Source organism: Lynx canadensis, chromosome F1 (genome assembly GCF_007474595.2).
Source record: "Lynx canadensis isolate LIC74 chromosome F1, mLynCan4.pri.v2, whole genome shotgun sequence".
NCBI classification, from domain to species: domain Eukaryota; kingdom Metazoa; phylum Chordata; class Mammalia; order Carnivora; family Felidae; genus Lynx; species Lynx canadensis.
This window is the reverse complement of record NC_044319.2, coordinates 39,616,954-39,641,427: the sequence shown is the minus strand read 5'-3', so window position 1 is coordinate 39,641,427 and position 24,474 is coordinate 39,616,954. Positions and strand designations below refer to the sequence as shown.

The 24,474-nt window shown below is 54.1% G+C and overlaps 2 protein-coding genes across 2 annotated transcripts in view; both read left to right on the top strand.

Annotated features, from left to right (window-relative positions):
• Nucleotides 1–14,610: 14,610 nt before the first annotated feature.
• On the top strand, nt 14,611–15,829 carry ASCL5 (achaete-scute family bHLH transcription factor 5). Its single transcript, XM_030302564.1, has one exon. It carries the CDS (start codon nt 14,888–14,890, stop codon nt 15,458–15,460), a length of 573 nt encoding a protein of 190 aa, XP_030158424.1. The 5' UTR covers nt 14,611–14,887; the 3' UTR covers nt 15,461–15,829.
• Nucleotides 15,830–17,002: 1,173 nt separating this feature from the next.
• Nucleotides 17,003–24,474, top strand: part of CACNA1S (calcium voltage-gated channel subunit alpha1 S) — a 63,866-nt gene continuing 56,394 nt past the window's right edge. Inside the window, 2 exon segments of the mRNA XM_030302563.1 lie at nt 17,003–17,223; nt 18,947–19,052. Of these exon segments, the coding sequence (XP_030158423.1) occupies nt 17,072–17,223; nt 18,947–19,052 (258 nt within the window). The 5' untranslated portion in view covers nt 17,003–17,071.

Here is a 24,474-nt window from a genome sequence, read left to right as displayed (position 1 = left end):
GGTGATTAGTTGGTGGCCCTTAGCCCTTAGCTACTCCCTTAGCCCCCGATCTCCCTGCTCCCCAGCCATGGACTTGAGCTCAGAGCCAAGGCTGGAGGCAGGCAGGCCCTGAGAGCACTGGGCTTCTCTGATTACTGCATCAGGGTGGACACAGAGGGTGAGGCTCCAGGCTGGGAATCGGGAGCCCTGGTCCCATCCTGGCTCTGTCACTCGCTGCCTGACCTCAAACAGCAGGCCTCCTGACTGAGCCTGAAGTTCTCGAGGTAGAGAGTGAGGACGTTACACCAGCCCATTGTTTCCCGAAGTGTGGTTCACCTGAGCGTGATTTTAGGGGGGGTACCCCGAAGAATACTTTTTATTCTAGTAGTTCTATGATTATTTTAATGAGTATTAGAAAAAAAAAAACCCACCATCAGTACATAAACTTGGTGATTTCAAGGGAAATGAGTGCTAAGGACGAGTAAAAAGCAGGGAAGTGAGTACATACCAAGGAAATCGTAGCAAAACCGTTCAAACGGTGCTCGGAAATGGCAGAAATTTTGCAAGAAGCTGGGTGCTACTGCCGCTGGTTGGGGACCCCGGAGGTGGTTGATATCTAAGGTACCTTCGGAACTGACACCTGTAAACTACTTAATCTCTCTGGATGCCAGTGTCCCACTGGCCGAACGGGGGTAAACGAGTACCAAGAGAGGGTCTTCTCTAGCTTCTGCTGGTGTGATGGAGCCGGGGGAGCCCAGAGCAGGCACCAAGTGGACCCACGCCCGGAAACCCCGGACCTGGCCCAGACCAAAGGACACTGTAGCGAAGAGGCCAGGTGGGTAGGCCCCAGAGCCAGTCTGCCTGGGTCCTAATCCCAGCGCTGACTCTTCCGAGCTGTGTGGATCTGGGCAAATTAATCCGTCTTCCTTTCCTCAGCAGAGAAGCGGGAATAGTAACTTATCTCATAGGGTGTCGGAAGGGGTTGATGGGCGTGTGTGAGTGTAACAGAGCCTGGCAGGTAGTAAGTGCTCAGTGGTGCAGTTTGTAACCATGTGAGGGAAAGGAGTGTCTCCCCCTCCTGCTGAGAGGGGTACCTTGGGCCCCCCACCAAGGCTCTTTCTGAAAGGAAACAGTATTCAACGCAAAGGGGAGGGTGACAAGGCAGAGGCCAGCACGCAGGTCTCCTTGCTTCCACCTTGTCTAGGTCAGTAAGCTTTGCCAGAGCGGAGGTCTTGCTTTGCAGAAGGCTAAACTAGCTGGTTGCGTGCCTTGAACAAACCCTGCCCTCTCTGGCGGGGGGCAGTTTCTGTGGCCCGGGTGGCCTCCAAGGGCCCCTCCAGCTCTGGCATCAGGCAGTTTTGTGGAATAGCCTTCTGCTGCCCCGTAGTCCCCAGCGGGCACACGGCAGCCCCCAGCCCAGCTGTGCCAGTACGTGTCCTGCCCCACCCTGGAACTGTGTCCTAGAGAGCCACCACAGCCCTCTTAGTCCCCCATCCTTCCCCAGGAGGGCCCAGGGACCACATCAGCTCCCAGCACCCAGACTGGTACCATAAAGTCACTCCAGAGACAGGGCTGTCTTCCCCTAGCCAGAAGGACTGGCCCCATGAGAAGAGACCCCTTGTGTCATCCCAGGTTTTGCACCAGTCACAGTCAAGAGGCATTTCCTAAGCTCGAGAGTCCCTCCTGCCGCACACACTTCCATCTTGGAGGCTCTCTGAGCTTCCCTGCCAGCTGGGCCGGTGTGCTGGCCCTCCGCTGGCCCTCAGGTGGGCAGCACCCTGGGGGGACAGCATCCTGGCTCACCCTTGGCTCCAGCCGGAGCCGCATTTGTCTTGCTTGGACTTGGGGCAGCCAATCACAGGAGGCCGAGAGTGGCCCTCTCTCCTCCTTGGGAGTGGATCCCAGATCAGAGGAGCCCCCCCCCCGCCCCCCACCGCCCTCCTCCCTCCCCTTCTGGGTGTGTCGCCGCCGTTTGAAGCTTAATCAGGAAAGTGTACCTGGCTCCTGGTGCTGTGGCAGGGAAGCCGGGCCAGAGGCTGCCGAAGGCGCTGCAGGACAGACGGGCAGCACCGAGGTCCCTCTGTCCCCCTGAAGGCCCACGAGACACAGATCGCTGTGAGCGGCAGCCGCGGTGCTGGAGGAGCGATCCCCGCCCGAGGAGGTAACTGTGCAGAGGTGGGGGCTGAGGGATGTGTCTGAGTTTTGTCCTGAAATAGTGACGGCCCCACCCGGCTCGGAGGAGTGAGGTTGGGAACAGTTTACTCAGGGCTTAGTCACCCCCCGATGGCTCTCCTACCCAAAGGAAAGGAAAGCGGAGCCGAGCCACCTGCTGGCTGGGGTTATGGCACCCATCTCTGAGGGGAGCAGGCGAGATTAGCTGTGCTGCCGAAGGCTTTGCCACCAACTGGGAATTTTCCCGTGGACTTGATCTTGGGACAGTCCACTGCCACTGCGTTTGGCCCAATGCCTCATGCCTGCCAGTGTCCGGAGACTAAAGCAGGGCTTTTCTGGGTGGAAATCAGCCGGGGTTAGCCCTCCTGGAAAGCAGCTACAATGTGAAGGGGTGTGCAGGGGAGAGCTTGGTCCTGCGTTTGAATGTGGGAGCAGGCTTGAGGTGGCTCCCGGTGTGACCTCCGGAGCAGGCTGTCTGGATCAAATCCCAGCTCTGTCACTTGGTAGCTGTGAGACCACAGGCCATTTGCTTATCTGCCCCTCAGTCCCATCACCTGGGAAGTGGGCCAGTAATACCTACCCCGTAGGACTGCTGTGAGGGTCATACGGTGGAAACACGTAGACCAGTGCCTAGCACCGAGGAAGTTCTACAGAAATTTCCATGTGGGGTTTGTAATCCTGCTATCTCCCAGAAACCCGATCTCACTGAAGCTCACTGAAGCTCTCTGAGCCTCAGTTTCTCCATCTGCAGCACAGGGAAGAGAAGTTACCATGAGGGGATTAAATATGTTGCCAGCACACGGTAGGTGCCCGCTAAGTTGCAGCCCCCGTCCCCATGAAGTGAGCCGAGATTCCATCCCTGTTAAAACCGTATTTCCTCCCGTTCGGCGCCTATGCCAGAGGAAGCAGGTTGGATGGAAAAGTTTTGTGTTCTCGGGCCCGGAATGTCGGCATCGCTGCGTCACCGCAGACACGAGAAACTAGACGTGGCTTGTGAGCACCTGTGTCACCGCAGCGTTCTGTGGACCGGGTGGGTCACCCTCATGTGTGACCACGTGTGCTTGGCCACTGAATCGCCCCTGCACCTTTAGGGCACCTGAGGGACCCACCAGGGGCACCTCCTGGGCATCAGGAGCAGCGCCAGCCCTGCGGGATGCTGAGGCGCACGAGGCACGGCCCCGCCTTTCTCCGTGAGAGAGCAAGACGCAAACATGTGGCCAGGTCATCGGCCGGGCGAGAGGACAGCCCGAGAGAGATCGTCCCCAAACCGATGATGGCTGATGAGGGACAACAACGCAAAGGCTCTAGGATTCAGGGGAGAGAGAGAAAGAATAGAACAGGAGGGGGCAGGGTGGTCTCCATGGCCATGGACAGACTCCACCTGGCTCCAGTGGACTTGAATTTGGACGGGTGGAAAGGCAGGGGCTGACACTCCAGGAGGGGAGTGACCGAGGCGTCATGGGGAGAAGGCCGAGGCCGGTGTGGAGAAATGGGTCACAGTGGAGGCGAGGGCTGACTCGGCCAAGCGCCGAGAGGGAAGGTCGGAGAAGGAGGAGGTCGGCATGCCGCTGAGGGCCTTTGGTGCCAGGCAAGGGGGGATACGCTTTAAAGAGCTGTAAGTCACCTATGGAGGAGGGGGCAACATAATCAAAATAAGGTTTTAGAGGATGAGTCTGGCTCTGCGCCTCTAGAGGGTCTGTGTGGGGTGGGATGGGAGCCCGACATCAGCTGCCGTACCCAACGGCAGCAGCTGCAGAGATGTGGACTGAGCGCTTGCACAAAAGAAGCTCGCGCCCGTGACCTCCTGCAACTGCACGGTAACCCTAGGGAGGGAGTGTCACAGCCGTCCGCCACCCACAGAAGAGAAAATCCAACAGGGTGGCTCACGCCGCTGTAGCTGGGAAGTGTCAAAGCCAGGATCCCAAGCCACGGTTCGCCAGCCCCAGAGTCCCTGGTTGGATGCCAAGTCTTGACAAGATGCAGAGAGCACGAATTGTGTCTGAAACGTGGCTAAGTGCGTGAATGAGAGAGAGATCGGAGAGAGATCGGAGAAGCCCGGGGATTGGACGTGAAGGGAGCCGTGAGGACCTCAGCCACCAGGAGAGGGGGCTGGGGTGAGGAGGTGAGAAGACAGGGCTACTGTCTGATCTGGCCACATGGGCCCTGGCTTCCTCCTGTGGAGTGGGACACTTCCTCACAGGGACACTCTGACGGCAGTGAGGTCCAACACCTGAAGCATCGCCAATGCAAACAACATTAGCTCTCTTCCCCTCCGTCATCGCAGACCAAGGAGATGCCATGTTCCCGGGGCCCTGAAGCAGGAAGTCACTTCCCACCTGCAAACTCTCTGATTCCGTGATTGGGAGGGGCCTCAGGAAACCTCAGACTTTTGCTCTGCGGCCCTCAGGGATTTTTTACCCAGGAAAATACCCATCGCCCCCAAGGGTGACTTTCTTTGTGGCGAAGGGGGTGAGAATCTCTTTTTCCTCTGTTCCCCTAGTCAGCAATGATACGGGCTCCAAAGCCCAGTTCTCTGCCTGAGGTTGGTGCTAGGCCCACGGCAGGAGGCCCAGAGAGGAGACAGCCACACTAACGGCTGAGGGGGCGACTCGGGATAGCCCTGGGGGGCGTCCTCGGTGGCGCCCCCTCAGCCCACATACCCAGCCTGCAGCCGACTGTTCCCCATCAAGGGAAGCTGGGCTCGGCTCGCAGTCTCCTGGTCAGAGCTCTTCTGCGCAATTGCCTGGTTTGCGCTCACCATGCCTCCACAGGGTGATTTTCCTTCCCCTGTTCTTGTCTCTGAAATTAGCATGGCTTCAGAAACACCCTGGAGCACTTACTCTGTGCTGGCCACGATCGGAACAGGAATCAGAGTAACTTGCATTTGGAAGCAGTCAGTATTCTTTTAACCGAGAATCGGGTTATATACTGGGCTCCCAACAGAATTTTGGCGAGCGTCCCTTCCCTTGGCCTTTCATTCCCCAGCTGCCCTCCTGCGACCCTAACACCACCCTCCCCACCGACCCTCACCCCCACCATGAGGTTGTTGGACTCCTCTGAGCTGTTTCCCTGAAGGCTAGGGAAGGAGCAGCCTTATCTCTTGGTAAGATTTGCCCACTGAATCACATTAGCACTTACTGGTAGCTTTGGATCCAGATGAGTTTTAGATGTCCTGGCTTCTAGGCTGTGGCTTCTTTCCTCCCTGTTATGGGTGTAACTGACAGCAGGGGGCAAGGGGAGGTGAGAGTGTGGGTAGAAAGAGAAATGACTAGAACAGTCTTTCTCTCTCTTGAATTTTAGTTTTTCCTCATTCTCTTAGACTGTTAAAAAAGACTCCTCCTTGGACAGAATGATGATGCCTAGCCAGTCCCAAGGCGTATGCCAGTTTCTCTCAAATGCCAAGTTTAACATTTAATCAGCTGTGTGCCCTTAGGAAAGTTACTTGACCTCTCTGTGCTTCAGTTTCCTATCTGCAAAATAAGGATAATAATAGTTCCTGCCTTGTAGTGAGGATTCAGTCACTGGCCATATGTATGTATGTGTGCGTGTGTGTGCAAGCAAGCACACATATCTGTGTCATTTACAACAGTGGCTGACCTGGAGGAAATCTCATGGACAAGTTAGCTGTTGTTCTCTGGTCCAGCCGTGCTCGGAATTCTAAGCTCTCAATGGCTCCTGAGGAGCAGTCACTGTTTCTGAAGGTCAATCTAGTGGGTCCCTTGGTGATGAATGCAAGAATGGGTTTTTCCCAAAGTTCATTGCAGGCTTGAAAGCATATTTGAGAAATCTTTCTGACCCCTTAGCTCTCACCCTTCCAGCATATATAGAGAGGTGGTACCTGATTGGTGGCTGCGTCTTTTATTTTTATTTATTTTTTAAAAAAGATTTATTTGGGGGGGTGAGGGGTAGAGAGACAGAGAGAGAGAGAGGGAGAGAGAGAGAAAATCCCAAGCAGGCTCCTCACTTTCAGCGCACAGCCCAGCTTTAGACTCTCTCTCTCAACGCTGGCATCATGACCTGAGCCGAAATCAAGAGTCGGACGCTTAACTGACTGAGCCACCCAGGCGCCCCGGCGGCCACTTCTTTTAAAATGGCAATCGATGGGGCGCCTGGGTGGCGCAGTCGGTTAAGCGTCCGACTTCAGCCAGGTCACGATCTCGCGGTCCGTGAGTTCGAGCCCCGCGTCGGGCTCTGGGCTGATGGCTCAGAGCCTGGAGCCTGTTTCCGATTCTGTGTCTCCCTCTCTCTCTGCCCCTCCCCCGTTCATGCTCTGTCTCTCTCTGTCCCAAAAATAAATAAACGTTGAAAAAAAAAATTAAAAAAAAAAATAAATAAAATGGCAATCGCAAACCTAATGATTACAATCCTTTTACACTTGTCTGCAACTTTACAGTTTACAAAGTGATTTTACAAACTTACCCATTTGATCACCAAACAGACCAGGCAGACATTACTGTCCACACATCCCAGTTCCGGGAAGTCAGGAGCAAACCTGAGATGGTCTCATGGTGCGTTTTCCTTAACCTCATGCCCTGAGTCTTTATCTTCTCCTCGCAACTCCTTTTGCTTTTCCCTTTTTGGTGGTATTTCTCCTTATGAGTACGACAGTGAGTGGGGCTTACTCAGGAGCCCAGATACCTGGATGTGAATCTCTACTCTGTCCTGTACCAGCTGTGTTACTTTGGGCAAGTGGCTTAACCTCTCTGAGCCTTGTCGTCCTCACCTGTAACCCAGGCTACTGTCAGTGCTGCCCTTCCAGGGCTGTATGAGAGCGCACTTAGAGACGGGTCCGGCACATAGGAAAGTGCTAGGTGTGCAATGGGCACTGTTGCTCACACGCAGTCCTTTTCCCCTGCCGCACTGGGGACAGCCGTTGTGGCTGTCCTGTGCTGAGCCCCAGCCCACAGCAGGCTTCCTGGAAGGAGCTCAGAAGACGTTTGGTGGGTGAATTGACAGGCAGTAGGACACGCGCTAACTACATCCAGCTTCTGTAGAGAGTTATGTGAATTCGGTTACCCTGTTCCTCCAAAGACTTGAGAAAAAAAATCAAGCCCTGGGTACAGACTTTTCCTTCTGGGCTTCTATCAGGACAGATGCGACTGTGGGGAGCTGTTTGAGTTGGGCATCAGCGCTGTGTCCAGTCACGATGTTGGAGAACGGCACACACCGTTTTGGGCCTTTTGCAGACGTATCCAGGGACCTTAGAGCTCCTAGAAGCTCTTCCCAAGGTCACCCTGCCTTACTGACGATACCAACTTCCGGTAATGCCATTCCTATTGGGTGCCACGTGACTAAGGCACATTACCTTTATCTCTACAGTAACCCCCGAGATAGATATTATTGCCCCCTTTTTACAGATGCGGAAGCTGAGGCTTCTAGAAATCACTATCTGGCCTAAGGCTGCTCAACCGGTGAGTGTAGAGCCAGGATTCAGTCCAGGGTGAAAGTCTGTGCTCTCCCACGTGTCTGGCCACCTCTCTCGGGAACTCCTGGAGTTGGGGTGCTCTGGGGTTTTCCTCCCAGCAGGAGGCTAGGAGCCTGATACTCCTAGGAAGTCGAAGCAGGTGCCTCCAACAGCATCTTCCTGTGACCCCCAAACAAATACCGGGTCGCAGTCCAGGGAAGTAGGAAGGACCGAGCCCCTCACTTGACTCTGGCCCCCAGGAGATCCTGTAATGATCGTCCTCCTCCAACAAAGTTGGGGACCCCTGCCTAGCCAAGAAGGTCCTCATGCATCAACCTGACCAGACCCTGGTAAGTTGCACACAAGCTGTGTGCCACTGAGGCGCTCTCTTAGCCTCTCTGAGCCTCAGTTTCCTCTTCTGTAAATGGAAACAATAATACCTACCTCTTCTCTGGAACGAGGGTCACCCAAGACAGGGAGAGCAGGCCAGCAGGCAAAGTATCAGACATCAGAAGGCACCTACCCCACATTAGGCTTCCCTTCTCCACTCCTTTCCTCTTCTTTGAGATTCTCAGCAGAGTGATGCCATGCTGGAGCACGGGGCTCTGTCAGCCCATGCCAAAGCTCTGTAGTGCTGTCCTATTTGCTGAAAGTGGTGCAGACAGTTTGCTCGGGGGCAAACAGAGCTTTCCAAAACGGGAGGCGGGAAGGATGGCGTGGCGGGCAGTGTGAGGCTAGGCAGCTCTGGGGCTGAGGCCACCGTGGCCCTGCCTCGTCCACTGCAGGCCGAGGGGCCAGAGGGGCTGAAATCAGCCTGCACGCACTCTGTATCTGCTTAGAGCATAAGGCACCAGAGTGTCTAACCCTCCGAAGGCACCATGTGGGCATGTGGTCACCGGCCTGGCTGTCCCCCTCCTCTTTGGTCAGACCCAGCGTGACAGCAGTGAGATACTGAAATGATTATGTATGTTACACATGTATTTGGGGGGTGTTGCATATGCATATGGTGGGAGTGGTGAGGTTATCTTTCTAGAATGAGTTACAGGCCAAGGGCACCTGGGTGGCTCAGTCGGTTAAGCGTCCGACTTCGGCTCAGGTCATGAACTCACAGTTTGAGCCCCACGTCAGGTTCTGTGCTGACAGCTCAGAGCCTGGAGCCTGCTTCGGATTCTGTGTCTCCCTCTCTCTCTGCGCCTCCCCCACTCTCTTCTTCTCTCTCTCTCTCCCTCAAAAATAAATAAATTAAAAAAAAAAAAAGAGTTACAGTCTATAAGACAGACTCCCAAGGGATATTATGAAATTTCTTATCCAAAAAGAAAAAAGTACATATTTATTCTGGAGATTTTATCGTTGAATTCCCTGAAATGAGGGAAAAAGTTCTCTGAGGTCATTTGGGAATTTCTGCGTTAACCAAAAATGGCTTTCTTTGCTGTAGGGCTTTCTCTGGGATGTCAATGCATCTTGAGAATCTCCAAGAAAGGGAATAAAGGGGGCTGCATTTCTGAAAGTATTTGACCACGGAGCCCTTTGGGGAAAAGTTTTAGTGACCACCTTGCTGGCGGCCAGGAGATGTGCAAGATGACAGCACAAGGCCAAACAGTTCCGTCACTTAAAATGTGTTGTTGTTGTTTTTTTTTTTAATTAACTAATCTCTATGCCTGATGTGGGGCTCGAACTCATGACCCTGAGATTGAGAGTCACCTGTTCCACCGACTGAGTCAGCCAGGTCCTCCCTCTGTCATTTTAAGTGCTTGGTTTCCTTATAAATTCTCCCAGGTTTTGGCCGCAGAGGGTGGCAGTCTCTGGAAGAAGTCTTGGCTCAGGGGCTCAAAGGCACCATGGTGGGTTTATCAACTGTAGGAATCTCTGAGAGTGGTAGGAGAAGCTGAGGACCGTGAACTCCCTGTCCCCAAAGCTGCCGCTGCAGCCATGGGTTCTATGTTCAGCCAATTTCTGACCTCCGACTCCCGCCTCCGGCTCCAGTCCCAGTGAAGACAGTGAGAGAAGCTGTTCTTTAACTGGTCTTTTTGGAAGTTCACATCTCCCTTTGTTTGATAAATGATGGCTCGGCCCTCCCTGGGGATTCCCAGTGTTGATCAACAAACATTTGTTGAGCATATGCTATTGTCTTAAAAATGAAGTATAAGGGGCGCCTGGGTGGCTCAGTCGGTTGAGCATCTGACTTCAGCTCAGGGCATGATCTCACAGTTTGTGAGTTCAAGCCCCGCATCGGGATCTCTGCTGTCAGCGCGGAGCCTGCTTCGGGTCCTCTGTCCTCCTCTCTCTCTCTCTGCCCCTCCCCCACTCGCACTCTCTCTCAAAAATAAACTTTTTTTTTTTTTTTTTTTTAATGAAGTATAAGACAGGACTTCCTTCACTTATAGTTTACAACCTGGTCAGGAGGTGGCGTCGGGATGTGCTCCAAGGAGAGAGCCCGCTGGCTGTCCGTGGGCCACCAAGAGTCCAGCATGAGGGAAAGTGGGAGAATGAGACTGAGTAGCCACTAGACTCAGTGGCTTGGGAGGGGGCTGGGACAGGGGTCGGCAGGCGATGCTCATGAAGCCATCAGCAAGATGCTGTAACAATGTGTCATCCCTGGGACTTGTGACATTAGAGCCTCTGGAAGCATGTGACAACAAGGAGGTGCTACCGGAGGGGCAAACGCTGCACGCTGCACAGTTGGAACAGAAAGACTTTGGGAGGGAAGCCCAGGACACCCCCACTGTCAACTTCCTCTACTGCAAGTTGGATTTGAGGGTTTGGAGTCCTGCTGGCCCTTAATAAAGCAGCCGTGCAGGGTACGATGTGAACGTATTGTGGTCCTAAAGGGGGAAGCTCGGTGTGCTCGCGTCGTGAGGTAAGCTTCATGGAAAAATATCAGGTACCTCTTGCCCTGCACATCTGCCCCGCTGTGCCGGGGTGAAAATAAACCAGAGTGGGGCAGAACTGTGAGGAGTGGGGGTGCCAGGGGCGAGGAGTGCCCTCAGTCCCAGACAGGAGCCAGCACCCCTTTGGAAAGTGGACAGCGTTGCCCACGGGTGCTGTTTTGTGGCTGCTTAAAGCAATCTATGGGTTGGTTGAACTTAACCCATCCAGTAGTCACCACTACAGCTAACATGGGGGGGGGGGGGGGCCTCGTGACTTCAGAACCACACTTGTATCTAGCGAGTTGTCTAATACTGACACAATGTGCAAGTTTCTGTTCAAAACAAATAACAAAACATGTTTAATTATATATACTTAAAAATCTTTTTTTAATGTTTTTATTTATTTTTGAGACAGAGAGAGACAGAGCATGAGCAGGGGAGGGGCAGGGAAAGAGGAAGACACAGAATCCAAAGCAGGCTCCAGGCTCTGAGCTGTAAGCACAGAGCCCGATGCGGGGCTCGATATACATATTGTACATAACAGAAGTTTAAGTGATGCGAATTGATCCACAAACTCAGGAAGAGAATTTAGTATATCTTAACAGAAAACTGAGTGAGTCTTCATGGGGGTGGGGGGTCTTCCTCCTCCTTAAATTTCCAGAAGACCTGGAAACACAGTTCCCAACGGAGACTTAGAGCAGGCAGTTCCTTAAAAAGCTCAGGAGGTCCTGACCTGGAATTTCATCAACCACTGCCATTGCTTCTCCTCGCCACACGGGGGCACTGTTAACACACGGTTCTGCCCCGCCGAGAGAACTAAGAGGAAGGGTTAGTTCCCTCTCCGCTGCTGACCGCATCCTGCCCAGGCTGCAGACCTTTGAGTGAGGACCATCCCACTCACTATCCAGGTTGTCTAAGCTCAGGCAAGGGTCTTTATCAGGTTTCCTGGAGTACAGCTCCTGATGCTTGACTCAGCCTGATTACATCCCAATTCTTGCCTTCCCAACAGAGCTTCATGGCTATCCTTCCAGAATATCCTCAAGGGGGAGTTACCTTCCCAAGGTGACCTGAGGAACCTCTGTCACCAGAGCAGAAGTTCAGTCACAGCAGGATTATTCAAATCTGCAGTGGGACATCTCCTCCAACAGGAATCATAATTTAATAAGATACCCGGGATTGCCTGGATGGCTCAGTCGGTTCAGCGTCCGACCCTTGATCTCAGCTCAGGTCTTGGTCTCAGGGTCATGAGTTGAAGCCCCACGCTGGGCTCTGCACGGGGCGTGAAACCTACTTAAAAAAAAAAAAAGACACTTGTGTTAGGTTAGAGCAAGCCCCTCTGAGATCTTTTGGTTCAAATGTGAAGCCACTGGGGGAAATCCTGGGGGAAGGAGTGAGGGAAGAAGCATGAAGAAGGGTATGGTCATTTAGCACTTGTTAGTTTATGAAATTACTCACTGTGGAAACTTGGGCAGTACCTTAACGTTTATGAGCCTCCATCCCTCCCCCCCCCCCCCGTAATACTGGTCGATTCTAGCACCGACCTCATGAGAATGGTGTAGGAGTTAAAGGGGATGATTCATGGAAAGCGCCTAGCATGGTGCCTTGCACATCATAAATAATAAATACCAGCTAGAACTATCATTACCATTATGTCACTGCCGTGTTCACGTGTTCGCCGCCCTATCCCAGCGCCTAGAGCGACCCCTAGCGTACACGAGGCCCTGGGTAAAGCGGCGCTGCCCGCATGACGGTCTTGCCTCTCAGTGATATTTCTGTGTCCCCGAGTGCCGGGGGAGGCGGGGGCGGAGTCCGATGGCGGAAGGGGTGGAGCACAGCGCACGTGCAGGCAGGCGTGTTCTCGCCCAGGCTCCCTCCCAGGCTCTCCGCTCTTTCCTCGCGGTAAAGACAGAACTGGCTCCGGATCATCAAGCTGGGAGGTTTCTTGTTTGAGTCACTTCTCTGCAGAGTTTTACGAAGAACGTAAACAGTGTGTGAGGAAAGTAAGTTATCGGAAATCGAGTCAACACAAATAGATACGAAGTTCTATTTACGGAAATTGTCATTCGAGGTACAGAAACTGACCTCTATCAAAATGAAACTTGAATGAATTAAATCAAATACGAAGAGACGGGGGTCACGTGGGAGAGTCTAGTCTGGATCCCATGGTTTTACCAAAAAAGGGCACCACTGGCAAATAATTGTCAGCTCCGTTATGTACCCAACACTGGGCAAGAAGCTGTTGTATACGCTTTCATTATGTAAGAATGAAAGGCCAAGCCCTTGCCCTCTGCTGGCTTACAGTCTGCTTGAAGACTCAGAAGGCACAGCCCCGAAAGTCCGCGCTGGGGGCTGCTAAGCTCCGGCCGTCAGCAGGGGCCGGAGCTCCCTCAAAAGTACGGCGGGGATGGGGAAAATCAAGAAAGGTGTGAGATGGGTCCCAAGATCAGTCAGTAGAAGCCAAGGAGTGAGGTCAGGAATGAGCAGAGAGTGGTCCTGATAAAGCTGGGAGTCTGAGAGAGGTTTTCTAGAACAAAAGAGGGGGAAGCCCTGAAAGGCTGCTGGGCAGGGAAGGGATATGTGAATTTGTCCTGATGTCTGACACAGTTGCTTCCGCTTTTGAGAGCAGATGCAGGTCTCCATGGCGCTTGGAATCGCTGTTGAGTTTTCCTGGTTTTCATTCAGCATGGAGGGCAGAGCTCACTGGGGACAGAGTTGGGACCCAATGAAGGACAAAGATGAGCAAGTGTGGGCCACCTGGGTGGCTCAGTCGGTTAAGCATCCGACTTCGGCTCAGGTTGTGATCTCATAGTCTGTGTGTTTGAGCCCCGTGTCGGGCTCTGTGCTGACAGCTCAGAGCCTGGAATCTGCTTCGGATTCTGTGTCTCCCTCTCTCTGCCCCTCCCCAGCTCATTCTCTCTCTCTCTCTCTCTCTCTCTCTCTCTCAAAAATAAATAAAAACATTAAAAATAAACAAATAAAAAAGTTTTTATTTAAATTCCAGTGAGTTAACATACTACACCCGGTGCTCATCACAAGTGCCCTCCTTAATCCCCATCACCTATTTCACCCATCCCCCAACCACCCCCCTGTGGTACCTGTCAGTTTTGTCTCTATAGCTAAGAGTCTCTTTCTTACTTTGCTCCTCTCTCTCTCTTTCCCTTTGTTTGTTTTGTTTCTTAAATTCCATACATGAGTGAAACCATATGGCATCTGTCTTTCTCTGACTGATTTCATTTAGCATTATACTCCCTAGATCCATCCATGTTGTTGCAAATGGCAAGATGTCGTTCTTTTTTGTGCCCAAGTAATATTCCAGTGTGTGTGTGTGTGTGTGTGTGTGTGTGTGTGTGTGTGTGTGTATCTTCTTTATCCATGCATCTATCAATGGACACTTGGGCTTTCCCCATAATTTGACTATTGTATATAATACTGATATATATATCTGGTGCACCTATCCCTCTGAATTGTATTTTTGTGTTCTTTAGGTAAATACCTACTAGTGTGATTGCTGGGTTGTAGGGTCATTGGACACTTTTTATAAGCCAGGCCCAGGGTTGTTTGTTTTGTGGGGTTTTTTGGTATATTTTTTTCTCATTTGATTCTCCCATATTATTTTTTTTTATTTTTATTTTTTTATTTATTTTTTAAAATTTTATTTATTTACTTTTTATTTTTTTATTTTTTTATTTTTATTATTTTTTTTATATATGAAATTTATTGACAAATTGGTTTCCATGATTCTCCCATATTATTAACCTCCAGTGAGGGACATTTAAATTTCCACATGCGGAAACCATGACCCAGAGAGGCCCCCCAACCATGAAGGGATGAACGCAGGGCTGAACCCTGCTCTCCGTATATCGTCTTCAGCAGCCACACTGCCTCCCCTCATAGTGCTTACATCCCCTTTGAGGATGGGGGTAACACAAAGAAGCCCATCATAGAAAGCCTTTCCTAACTGATGTGTTCACTCTCCTCTTCTTTAGAAACATGTCCCTGAGCTGAGCGGGCACACTCCTAACAGCAGCCGGCGGTTTGCAGCCCAGGCAGCCGGGGGATCCCCAAGGCCCTGAGGAACAAGAACCAGAATGGAGCCCCAGGGTTAGTGCCCGCGGGAGGTGCGCATGCTGGGCTCAGGAGGGGGCGGGGTGCAGAGGCCTGCCGTCCTGCCCACATGGGCGCCCCGGAAGAGGGCAGGGGTCCCCAGAGCCGTGCAGCGCCACTACTGGACTGGAGAGGGTGCCTGCTGAGTCCCTGCCAGGAGCCCCGCTAGGCCGCAACGATGACTGGTGTTTGGGACACCTCGGAGGCCATCCCACAGGGCAAAGAGAAGCCCTAACCAATCCTCGTACCCCAGGGCCGTGGCTGGCGATGTGACTCATCCCCGTGGTCAGGACGGCGCAGACCCCAGGCAGGGGCGATTCCCGGGGAGGGTCTCACTCTGGGTCCAGCTCCACGCGGCACCATGAACAATAACTTCTGCCGGGCCCTGGTGGACCGGCGGTCCCTGGCGCCCCCCAGCTGCATGCAGTTGGGCGTCGTGCCCCCTCCGCGCCGGGCGCCCCTGCCCCCCGCCGAGCCCCTGGGCAACGTGCCCTTGCTGCTGTACCCAGGCCCGGCCGAGCCGCAGTATTACGACGCCTACGCGGGCGTGTTCCCCTACGTGCCCTTCCCCGGTGCTTTCGGGGTGTACGATTACCCCTTCGAGCCCGCCTTCATCCAGAAGCGCAACGAGCGCGAGCGGCAGCGGGTCAAGTGCGTCAACGAGGGCTACGCGCGCCTCCGCGGCCACCTCCCTGGCGCCCTGGCGGAGAAGCGGCTCAGCAAGGTGGAGACCCTGCGCGCCGCCATCCGCTACATCAAGTACCTGCAGGAGCTGCTGAGCGCGGCCCCCGACGGCGCGCAGCCCGCGGGCTCCCCGTCCGACTGTCCGGGCGATGGCGAAGCCCGGGGGCCCGCCTCCCTGGTGCCCGAGTCGTCCGAGTCTTCCTGCTTCTCCTCCTCGCCTTTCTTTGAGTCGGAGGAATCCAGCCACTGATCGGTGATAGAGGGGGCACCACAGAGACCGGAGGAGCCCCGTCGGAGCAGTGAGGGCGCCGGGCCCCGGGAAGTTGCGGGTGCGCGCCGCGCCCGCTCCAGGCCTCAGGAGGGCAGCCCGGGACGGCCGTCCCTGGATGGGTCTCCGTCTCTGCTTCAGCCCGCGGCGGGGTGGTGCACAACCCGCCGTGGTGGCCCTGCCCCGTCCTCTGTCGCCACAGGCGCAACCCTGTGTCTGCGACTCCCTAGGAGGCCAGCCGGTCTTTGGTTTGGATGAGCCGTGCCCTTGCCGTCCACGAGATGGCCTCAAACACTAGCGTCCACTTTGGGGGCTGGCCTGCCACCCCCGCCTCCCACCCCACCCCGAGAGGAACCCAGAGGCCGCGGCGGAGGCCAGACTACTGCTTGCCCTCGGCCGAGATCGAGATCAGACTTGGGAAGAAGCCCAGAGGGGGCCTTGGTGGCGCCCTCTGGCTTCCCTGATGGAGGGCTAGGATCCACCCCCAGCCCTAACCTCCTGGTGTAGCCTTTTCATACTCACCCCCCCCTCCCCCACCGAGGTTGTGTGAGGACTGTGTTTTTTCCCTTCAGCCTGTATCCCTCTGTGGGCAGTGGGACCATATGGCACAGTGTTTGTACCAAGAGGCTAAATAAAAGATTTGTTGGGTTTTGTGATTCCAGCTCATTGTCTACCCCCACGTGCTTTGGTGCCCCTCTGCATTCCCATTGGCAGCTCAGAGCACTTCCTGTGGGTGGTGTGGGGTGTTCTGTTAGCTCCTGCATTCAACTAACATTGACAGAGCTTTGTGTACACCAGGGACGGTATCTGGGCGGGGCCAGGGTCCCAGGCATGAGACACAACCCTTGTGCAGTTAGGCGCTGAGGGCTTGGGGGAGAAGCGGACGAAGCACACAGTCTCTGCACAGTGCCGCAGGGGCTGTGCCTGAAGCGTTCATGTTCAAGGTTCTTCTGGGGAGCCTTCCACCCCAGTGTGGAGGCGTTAGCTTTCCCTGACATGGGGTGTGCATGGGGTGGGGGGGACTGACCTCTAGCTGCAGGGACTGAGATGGGAGGGGGTGCGGTGTAGTCGTGCCGAACTAGGCCACCCAGCACCTTTTCTGGACGGTGTCAAGGGGCTAGGGAGCGAGGTGGGGGGTGGGGTACTAATCTTGGCAGCAGGGAGCCAGTCTGAAGTTCGGGGCTCCCCATCATAGGCCATCCCCTTCTTGAACCCTCGATTGCCCCAGCCTCGAAGCCCTCCATCCTGTCGCCCGCCGCCCCCATCCCAGGCCCGTGTGAAAGTTCCTTCCGCCACCCCCCTACCAACCTCCTCAGGGACGTATTGGGATGTCACTGGCTGGGCTGGGAAGGAATGACAGCTGCCTGGCCTCAGGAGCTCAGGCCAGGCAGCGGGGAGCCGAGCGGAGGCTAATTTTACTTGCTGGGAGCAGGGGGAGTAATCCTCCTGCCCACGCCCACGGCTGGCTCAGCAGGGCACGCTTGGCCCAGCAGGCTCAGCCGGTCCAGTCCCCAAGGCTGGGGCGCTGGGGACACAGGGAGGAGCGGGCAGCGGGGTGGGGGAACTGGAGACCGCGAGACTGCCAGGGGGGCCATGGAGCCATCCTCACCCCAGGATGAGGGCCTGAGGAAGAAACAACCCAAGAAGCCCGTTCCTGAGATTCTGCCAAGGCCACCCCGGGCCTTGTTCTGCTTGACCCTCCAGAACCCCCTGAGGAAGGCCTGCATCAACATCGTGGAATGGAAGTATCCTTTAGGGTCCCCAGGGTATCAGGGAGAGCGCGTGTAATGTGGGAGAGGGAGACCGGGTATGCGCACAGATCACGAGATTGGGGGCCAGGGAGACTGGGGGCTTGGAGATGGGGCGAACTCCACAGAATGACATAAGGAGCCTTTGGGAAGGAAGCCTTCAGTTGAGGGGGAAGGGAGCGGCAGAACTCTCGAGGCTCCTGAGGCCTGAGTGCACTGCCCAAGGCCCAGTGACAGCCCTAGGACCGTCTACAACAGGAGCCAGGGTTGGGGGAGGGGCGGTTCACAGGTGTGCCCAAGTCACATTGTCATGGGGCTCCCCTGCGGGGTTTGAAGCAACAGTCTCATTTTGATACAGGCTAGGAGAGAAAAAAGTGGCGGCCTCTGTAAGAAAATTCTCCCCCTTGGTGGGAGAGTGTGAAAGCAAAGAGATTGCTGGGTGAGGGGAGGCTGGTTGGGGCTGAAGTTGGGGGAGAAATGGCCTTGAACAAAGAGCTGCTGTGAGGGGCTCCCGGCAGTGGCTAAGAGGCCTGGCAGTTTTAGCTCAGACATACCAGCCTGGGGCCAGGGACTTGCGATCCCTTTCTATGTTTGCAGTAGCTCTGAGGGGAATACCGGTGAAAATATCTGGGTTATTTGGGGAAGGGAGGAAGGAGGTTGGGGGGAGGGGCTATGTCAAGTGCCTTCTCAGAGAGAGGTCAGGAATATTTGAAATATTTCTGTAGGGTTCTGGAAGACTAGGCTCCCACCAGCTGTTCCCTAGAAGAAAGGAGAATAAGGGATAATTGGAAAGATAAGAAAAACATGGGGCCCGTTGGAATAGTTGGGGTTGGCGTCAGCTCTGCTCCCCACAGCTGCACCTGGTGACGTGGAACCTCTCGCTGCCTCTCCCTGTGGCCCGTCTCCCGTGAGATCGGGTTTCCCTGGGTGGGTTCTCTCTCCTCCAACCTCCGCTCCTCCATGCCTCCTCCTCTGCTGGCCTCTGCCCCTGTGGCCAGCCTCTTCTCAAACACTGGAGGGAAGAGAGTGGGGTTGTCAGTCCAGACCTTCTCCACAAGCGTGCCTCCCACCCCACAACCTGTCCCCACCTCCACCACTGACCGCGCCCCTCCTTCCCTTTCCCTCCTCTCCGGTTGGCTGTATGGCTCACCCACAAGGAATGGGCGTGGGGTGCCCCCTGGAAAACGGCCCCGTGAAGCGGTGGGTGAGCCTGGAAGGGAGGGGTGAGTGAGTGCGAGTATGAGCACGGCTGCCCAGGGGTGGGCTGCTGACTCAGTTGGGTTATCTAGTCCTTCCTCTGGCTGCAAGGCTCGGGTGCTATCTCGGCAGCCTCCCCTTTCCCTGTCCTGCCCTGTGGATACTCAGCCCCCAGCCTCCCTTGCCAGTTCTCCGAGTGGGCCCCCCAGGTTGTCTGGCCGGAATCTCAGAAGGTCATGGCTCCTCAGGAGCAGGGCAGGTAGGGTTGGGGGATGGGCAGGCGCTTACAGCGGAGCATTAAGACCCCAGCCAGGAACCAGAGCTTTGAGGTCCCAACAGGTCTAAATGGAAGTCACCTGTTCCGGAGGAGAACGTACAACCTGCAGGAGAGCAGGGAGGGAGCAACATGGGCCCGTCAGCCTGGCTTTACATTCCTAGTCCAGACGGACCTTCAGGGCTCTCGTCCCCTTGACTGCACCGATCCCACCCCTCACTCGAGGGCTCTCCTTAACCCTGGCACCAGACCCTTCGAGACAATCATCTTGCTCACCATCTTTGCCAACTGTGTGGCCCTGGCTGTGTACCTGCCCATGCCCGAAGATGACAACAACACTCTCAACCTTGGTCTGGTAAGACAGGTCTTCCCACCCCCCTCCTGTGGGCCTGCAGCCCCAGGCTCAGGGAGGCCCCCCTGGTGGACGGCATGCTGGTGGATGATGCCAGAGCCTCAGTCTAGCTCCCAGCCACCTGCAGGGCTGGCTGAGTGGCTCAAGAGCTTTGCAGGGTACACCTGCTAATTCTGGATTCTGTAATATTACCATCCGGCCCTGAGCAAGGGCCCAGGCACTGTGCTGGGCATCTGATGAGAGTAAGCTTCTAAAATCCTCCCGGCAACCCCATAAAGTAGTCCCATTTGACAGATGTGGAAACTGAGGCTTAGTAAGGTCAGCTCCTGAGCAATGGAGGCAGAAGGCTAGTTTCCCTTTCCTGGATATAAGCCAGAAGAAACTTGCTTCCTGGGAGAGTGGGGTCTAGGAATCCCAAGAGACCACGTTTTAGACCTCTATACCACTTTTCTCCTCACCCCTTCACCAGTAACACGGACACAGAACCATAAAATGCCAGATCTAGGAGGGATTTGTCCTATCTTCTCCCTGCCTCACTGGTTTATGGATGAGAAAATGGAGCCCTAGGGAGTAAAAGGGCTGATTTTACTCAACAGCTAGATAATAGTAAGCATGGTTACCATTTGTCGTGTGCTTACTAGATGCCAGGTTCTATGCTAAATCTTTTACATTATTGTCTTACTTAATCCGCAGAAGTATCCCTGCGAGGTAACAACATTAAAGCCATGTAAAAGACAAGGCAACTGAGGCAGAGAGTTTGGGTACCTTGCTCGGGACCACCCCACATGCAGGTCCTGCCCATAGGGTCTCAAACTCAGGCCTCTCTGACTTGAGGGCCTGCCTTTGTGGCAGCTGTGTTGCTAATGTGGTAACAGCATGAAGACTTCTAGGGGAATCCCTCACAGAAACAGTGCTCCCAGGCCCACGAGGGGACAGGACAATGGACCCGCCATTTCAACAGGTTTTTTCCTGCATTTATACCACGGGGGAGGGGGGGGAGGGCAATTAACATGCATCCAGGGCCTGAAACAAAGGTATTTCTCTTTGCCTCTCCTTTATGCCGGTTTCCATGGGAATCTATCTTGAGCTGGCGAGAAGTTGGGATTTTAAGTGTGTGCTTGGCTATAAACAGAAAAAACTCTGAGCTCCTGCGTGTGGAAGGAAAGTGAGACAAAATGTGGGCAGGACTGCAACTGAGGCTGGGAGGGGCCTTCCACAAGGCAGGCCCAGTATTCAGTGTTCCTGAATCTAGGAGGGCTCTGGGTCCACCCCACTCTTCAGGACTTCATATCTGGGGGCCTTAGTTTTATTTCAACTCCTTAAGAAGTTGGTTACTTTCAAAAGAAATTGCCCTCTGGAGGTTATTAAATTACACCTTACTGGGTCTGTCCTCTTCCGTCCTGAAACAAAATGGCTGTCCTAAAAATTTCACGCAGTCCTGTGTGCTTTCCCTTTAGCTTGTGGGCTGGAGTTACAACGCCTCGGGTAAGGTCTAGAGTGCATAAACACAGGATGATAAATTACCTGGAAGAGGAAGAACTACCCAGAAACCTTTCCAAAGCAGTGAATACCCCTCAACTGTCAAAGTTGGACAGGCTGTTAATAGTCAGTGAGGGATCCTGATCTGATCCCTTTGGGGTAAAGCCCAGAGAGGGTAGGTGATACTCAAAGTCACACAGCCAGCTTCTAGCGGTGGATTCCTCACTCCTACTTGTCAATAATATGTTCATCTCCACACAATCCAGCAGGAGGGAAATGAGAGGAGTTAGACCAGAAGGAAGGGAAATCAGACATTTATCTCTCTCTTACCCTATTGGCTGCTTTTGTAGGTATCTGAGAAAGGTTAGGGACTTCCCAGTCATCCAAAATAACCCATAGTTTTTAAGAAGGGAGTCCCAAGGACCAATTCTTCATGAGCATTCTCACTCATTTTACAAATATTTATTTCGTGCCCATTATATCCCTGGTACATACTGGGGATAAGATTGGGAACCAAGTAGACCTAGTTTCTGTCTTCACGGGCCTTAATTAATTCAACCAATTAAAATGATAATTAAACCAGTTACACAAGTATCTGAATTGAAAAGGGAAATCTATAAGGTTTGGGACACTATGATATTGCACTGGAGGAAAACCTATTCCCTCCCAGAGGATGGGATGTTTTCCCTGAGATGTGAAGGACGAGGACAGGGCCAACTTTCATGTGCATGTGACCTGTGCAGTCCCTCCGGGGCCTGCATTCAGAAGGGCCCCATGGTTGGGGTTTAATGATCCGTGGGTATAGCACTGAAATTTTAAATAATTTCATCTCTAAATCCATATTTTGTGAGCGAAGACCAGTGAGATCATGGTACGTGCACGAGTAGCTTGGAGCCACGTCTCACTCACATTTCACCCTCTGCCACCTCCTATCACCTTCCCACCTCAAAAGACAGACACCGCTCATTCTCTCCCTGCTGGCTGGTGCCCTGGGCCAGGGTCAGGGTTGGATACATGCGGTCTGTCTTTGGTGTCTCAAGACAGGGCATGGCAATGGCTGTCCCCACCCTGGGCGGACGGGTCCACGGCCCATTCAGTGAATGATCGCCGGGCGGAGCCTGTGGCTGATCCCTCAACCACATCAACCACACAGACATCCCCTGTGTCTCTTGGAGCAGAGGTGGCCATATCCACCCTTGTGTGCTTCCTTCCTGTCCACCTTGGGTGGAGACAGCAAGCCCGGGGGAAGGGAGATGCCTGTCTCCACTTCCCCACCCCTGGCCGAGACACAGGATGTCTGGCTGCTGGATGGTGTGTGGGGGGGAACCTGGCAGCTGGTGGGCGGAGCCTGGAGGAGGTCATGGAGGAGGACGGGAGTGCCTGTGAGGGTCTGCCCTTGTGCCTTACAACATTAAATAGGCAATCAAAAACCACCATGACAGATTGAAAAAGAAACCATGGACGGAAGGAAAAAGCTTTGCACTTTGATACCTTCAATGGCATTTATTTCCGACTTTTTGGACAAAGGGCCCTACAGTGTTTCGCTTCGTACCGGGCCTGTCGATCATGTGGCTGGTCCTGGAGGAGGGGTCGGGGTTATAGAAGCCTCAGCAGGGAAGCCCCATGAGCAAAGGGCTGGAGGCAAGAGATTGAGAGAGGAGTTTGGGGCTTAGGAGAATCTCTCCAGCTACCGTGTAGAGGGTAGACTGGAGCGCGGTGCGATGCGGGAAGCAGGGAGAGGGAGGAAGAGGTCATGAAGTTGTCCAGGCAGGAAACAGGGGAGACTAGAATTGAGGCATGATGCATAAGAGGGTGACGTTGAGAGACAGGAGACGGCTCAGTGGGACCTGGTGACTGCTGGATGTAGGGACGGACGCATGGGGGAGGGGAAGAAGACAAGGATGACACTTGGGTTTCAGAGTGGGTGCTAGAGCAGATGGCGGTATCGCTTCCCAAGACAGGCAACACCGGGGGAGGAGCAGGCTGAGGTGGGAGGGAGGGCCTCAGTGACTTTAATTTCCGACACGTGGAGATACAGGTGCCCACGTTCACCGGGCAATGGGCTCTGCAGGTCTGAGCATTTGATGGGTGAGAGGTGGGGGGCAGGGCTGGTCAGGGGGCAAGAAGGGCTTCCCACGGTTGACTTGGGTGCAAACAGAGTCAGGGGGCAGCTGGCACCCCCGATTGTGGGAAAGAAATCCTGACACTTGTCTGTGAAGCCGGCTCCCGTGGAAGGTCTGGGTGCTTCTCCAGGAGCTTTCTCCTACTCTCCATCTCCTTCCCCCCTGCTTTCGCTGCAGGTGATGGACTGGTGCTGAGGTACCCCCCCCCCGACTCTGCCTGTTCTGTGTCAGTGGGGAAACCTGGGTCCTCCCTGAACAGAAGGGGAAACTGAGGCCCTTGCCCAGAGAGGGCAGGGGAGTTCTGGGGGAGACACAGTGGGTCAGAGGATGGCAAGAAGAAGATCCAGGACGCTCATGTCTTGGCCAGCTATGTAGCATCATGGCGGAGGGGGAAATGGTCTCTGAAATCAGCCAGGTTGGGGAAGCAGCGTGGTGGTTAAGAATGGGTCCTAGGGCTACCATGTATGTTTTCTTTTTTTTATAAAAAATTTTTTTAATGTTTTTATTTATTTTTGAGACATAGAGACAGAGCATGAGCAGGGGAGGGGCAGAGAGAGAGGGAGACACAGAATCCGAAGCAGGCTCCAGGCTCTGAGCTGTCAGCACAGAGCCCGATGCGGGGCTCTAACCCACGAACTGAGAGATCATGAGCTGAGCCGAAGTCGGACGCTTAACCGACTGAGCCACCCAGGAGCCCCTACAATGTATGTTTTCTAGTCCAGAACCATTGATATACTAGCTGTGTGATCTTGGACATGTTATTTAACTTCTTTGCACCCTGGGTCCCCTCATTTGTAAGATGGGGATGACATCGTACACTTCAGAGAAGTTACTAGATGAGGCACCACTGTGCCTCAGAGTGGGCTCCCCAGTCACCAAGCCCTGGTCCCAGAGACCCTTGGGTTGTTCTAGGGTATGACCAAAGGAGTATTTCAGATAAAAAAAAATTCCCCTTTCCTCCACCCACTGTCTGTCCCTGATGTCTCTTTAATGCTTCATTTTCACTCCTTGAAACATCCAGCTTATCTGAATGGCTTTCCTGGCCACCCCCAACCCCATCCTGCAGCAAACTGTCCTCCTCTTCCTCCTCCTCCTCCTCCTCTTCCTCGACGGCAACATCTGGTATTTGTCGAACATTTGCATCGTACAGGTTCTGTTCTAATGCTTCATATGCATGATCTCATGTATTGCCCACAACAGCCCCACAAGGCAGGTAGTATTACTTTTCTCCTTTTTACAGAAGAATAAACTGAGGCACAGAGACTGGGTGCACATACCCACCCGGCTACCTGGGCGGGCCCGTACCCTTTGTGGGGCATCTTGATGTGGCCTTCTGGACAGCGGAGGACAGAGGATGATGACCATCCCTGCTGCCCTGGGGACTGGTACAGGAAGGCGTCCCACGAGAGCAGCCCCCAGCCCCTCACTGTAAGTCTGCTTTCTCCTGATTGGGAAGCTGTTGCCTGCCCAGGCCAGAATGGACACACAGAGCATCCAGCCCGAGGCTCTACCTGGGCTGGACTCCTCTTGCCCAAGAGAGAAGCCTGCCTTAGACTTGGGAAGCCTGTGTCTAACACAGCCCTGTCCCGGAATTCTCCCTGGAGAGTAAAAGCCTGGGGATGCGGGTCACAGAGGGGCACTGCTTGTCAGCGAAGCGGGAGGACAGAAGAGACACAGAGTCACCACTGGGGCCAGCAAAAGGGCAGTGAGATGTCCAAGGGCAGTTGGAAGCCAAGACCAGAGTGCAGGGCCCTAGACCCTGGACCCAAACCAAGATCTTCTAAAGCCAGCTCTGCCCCTTGAAGCCCCACTTGCTCCCTGAG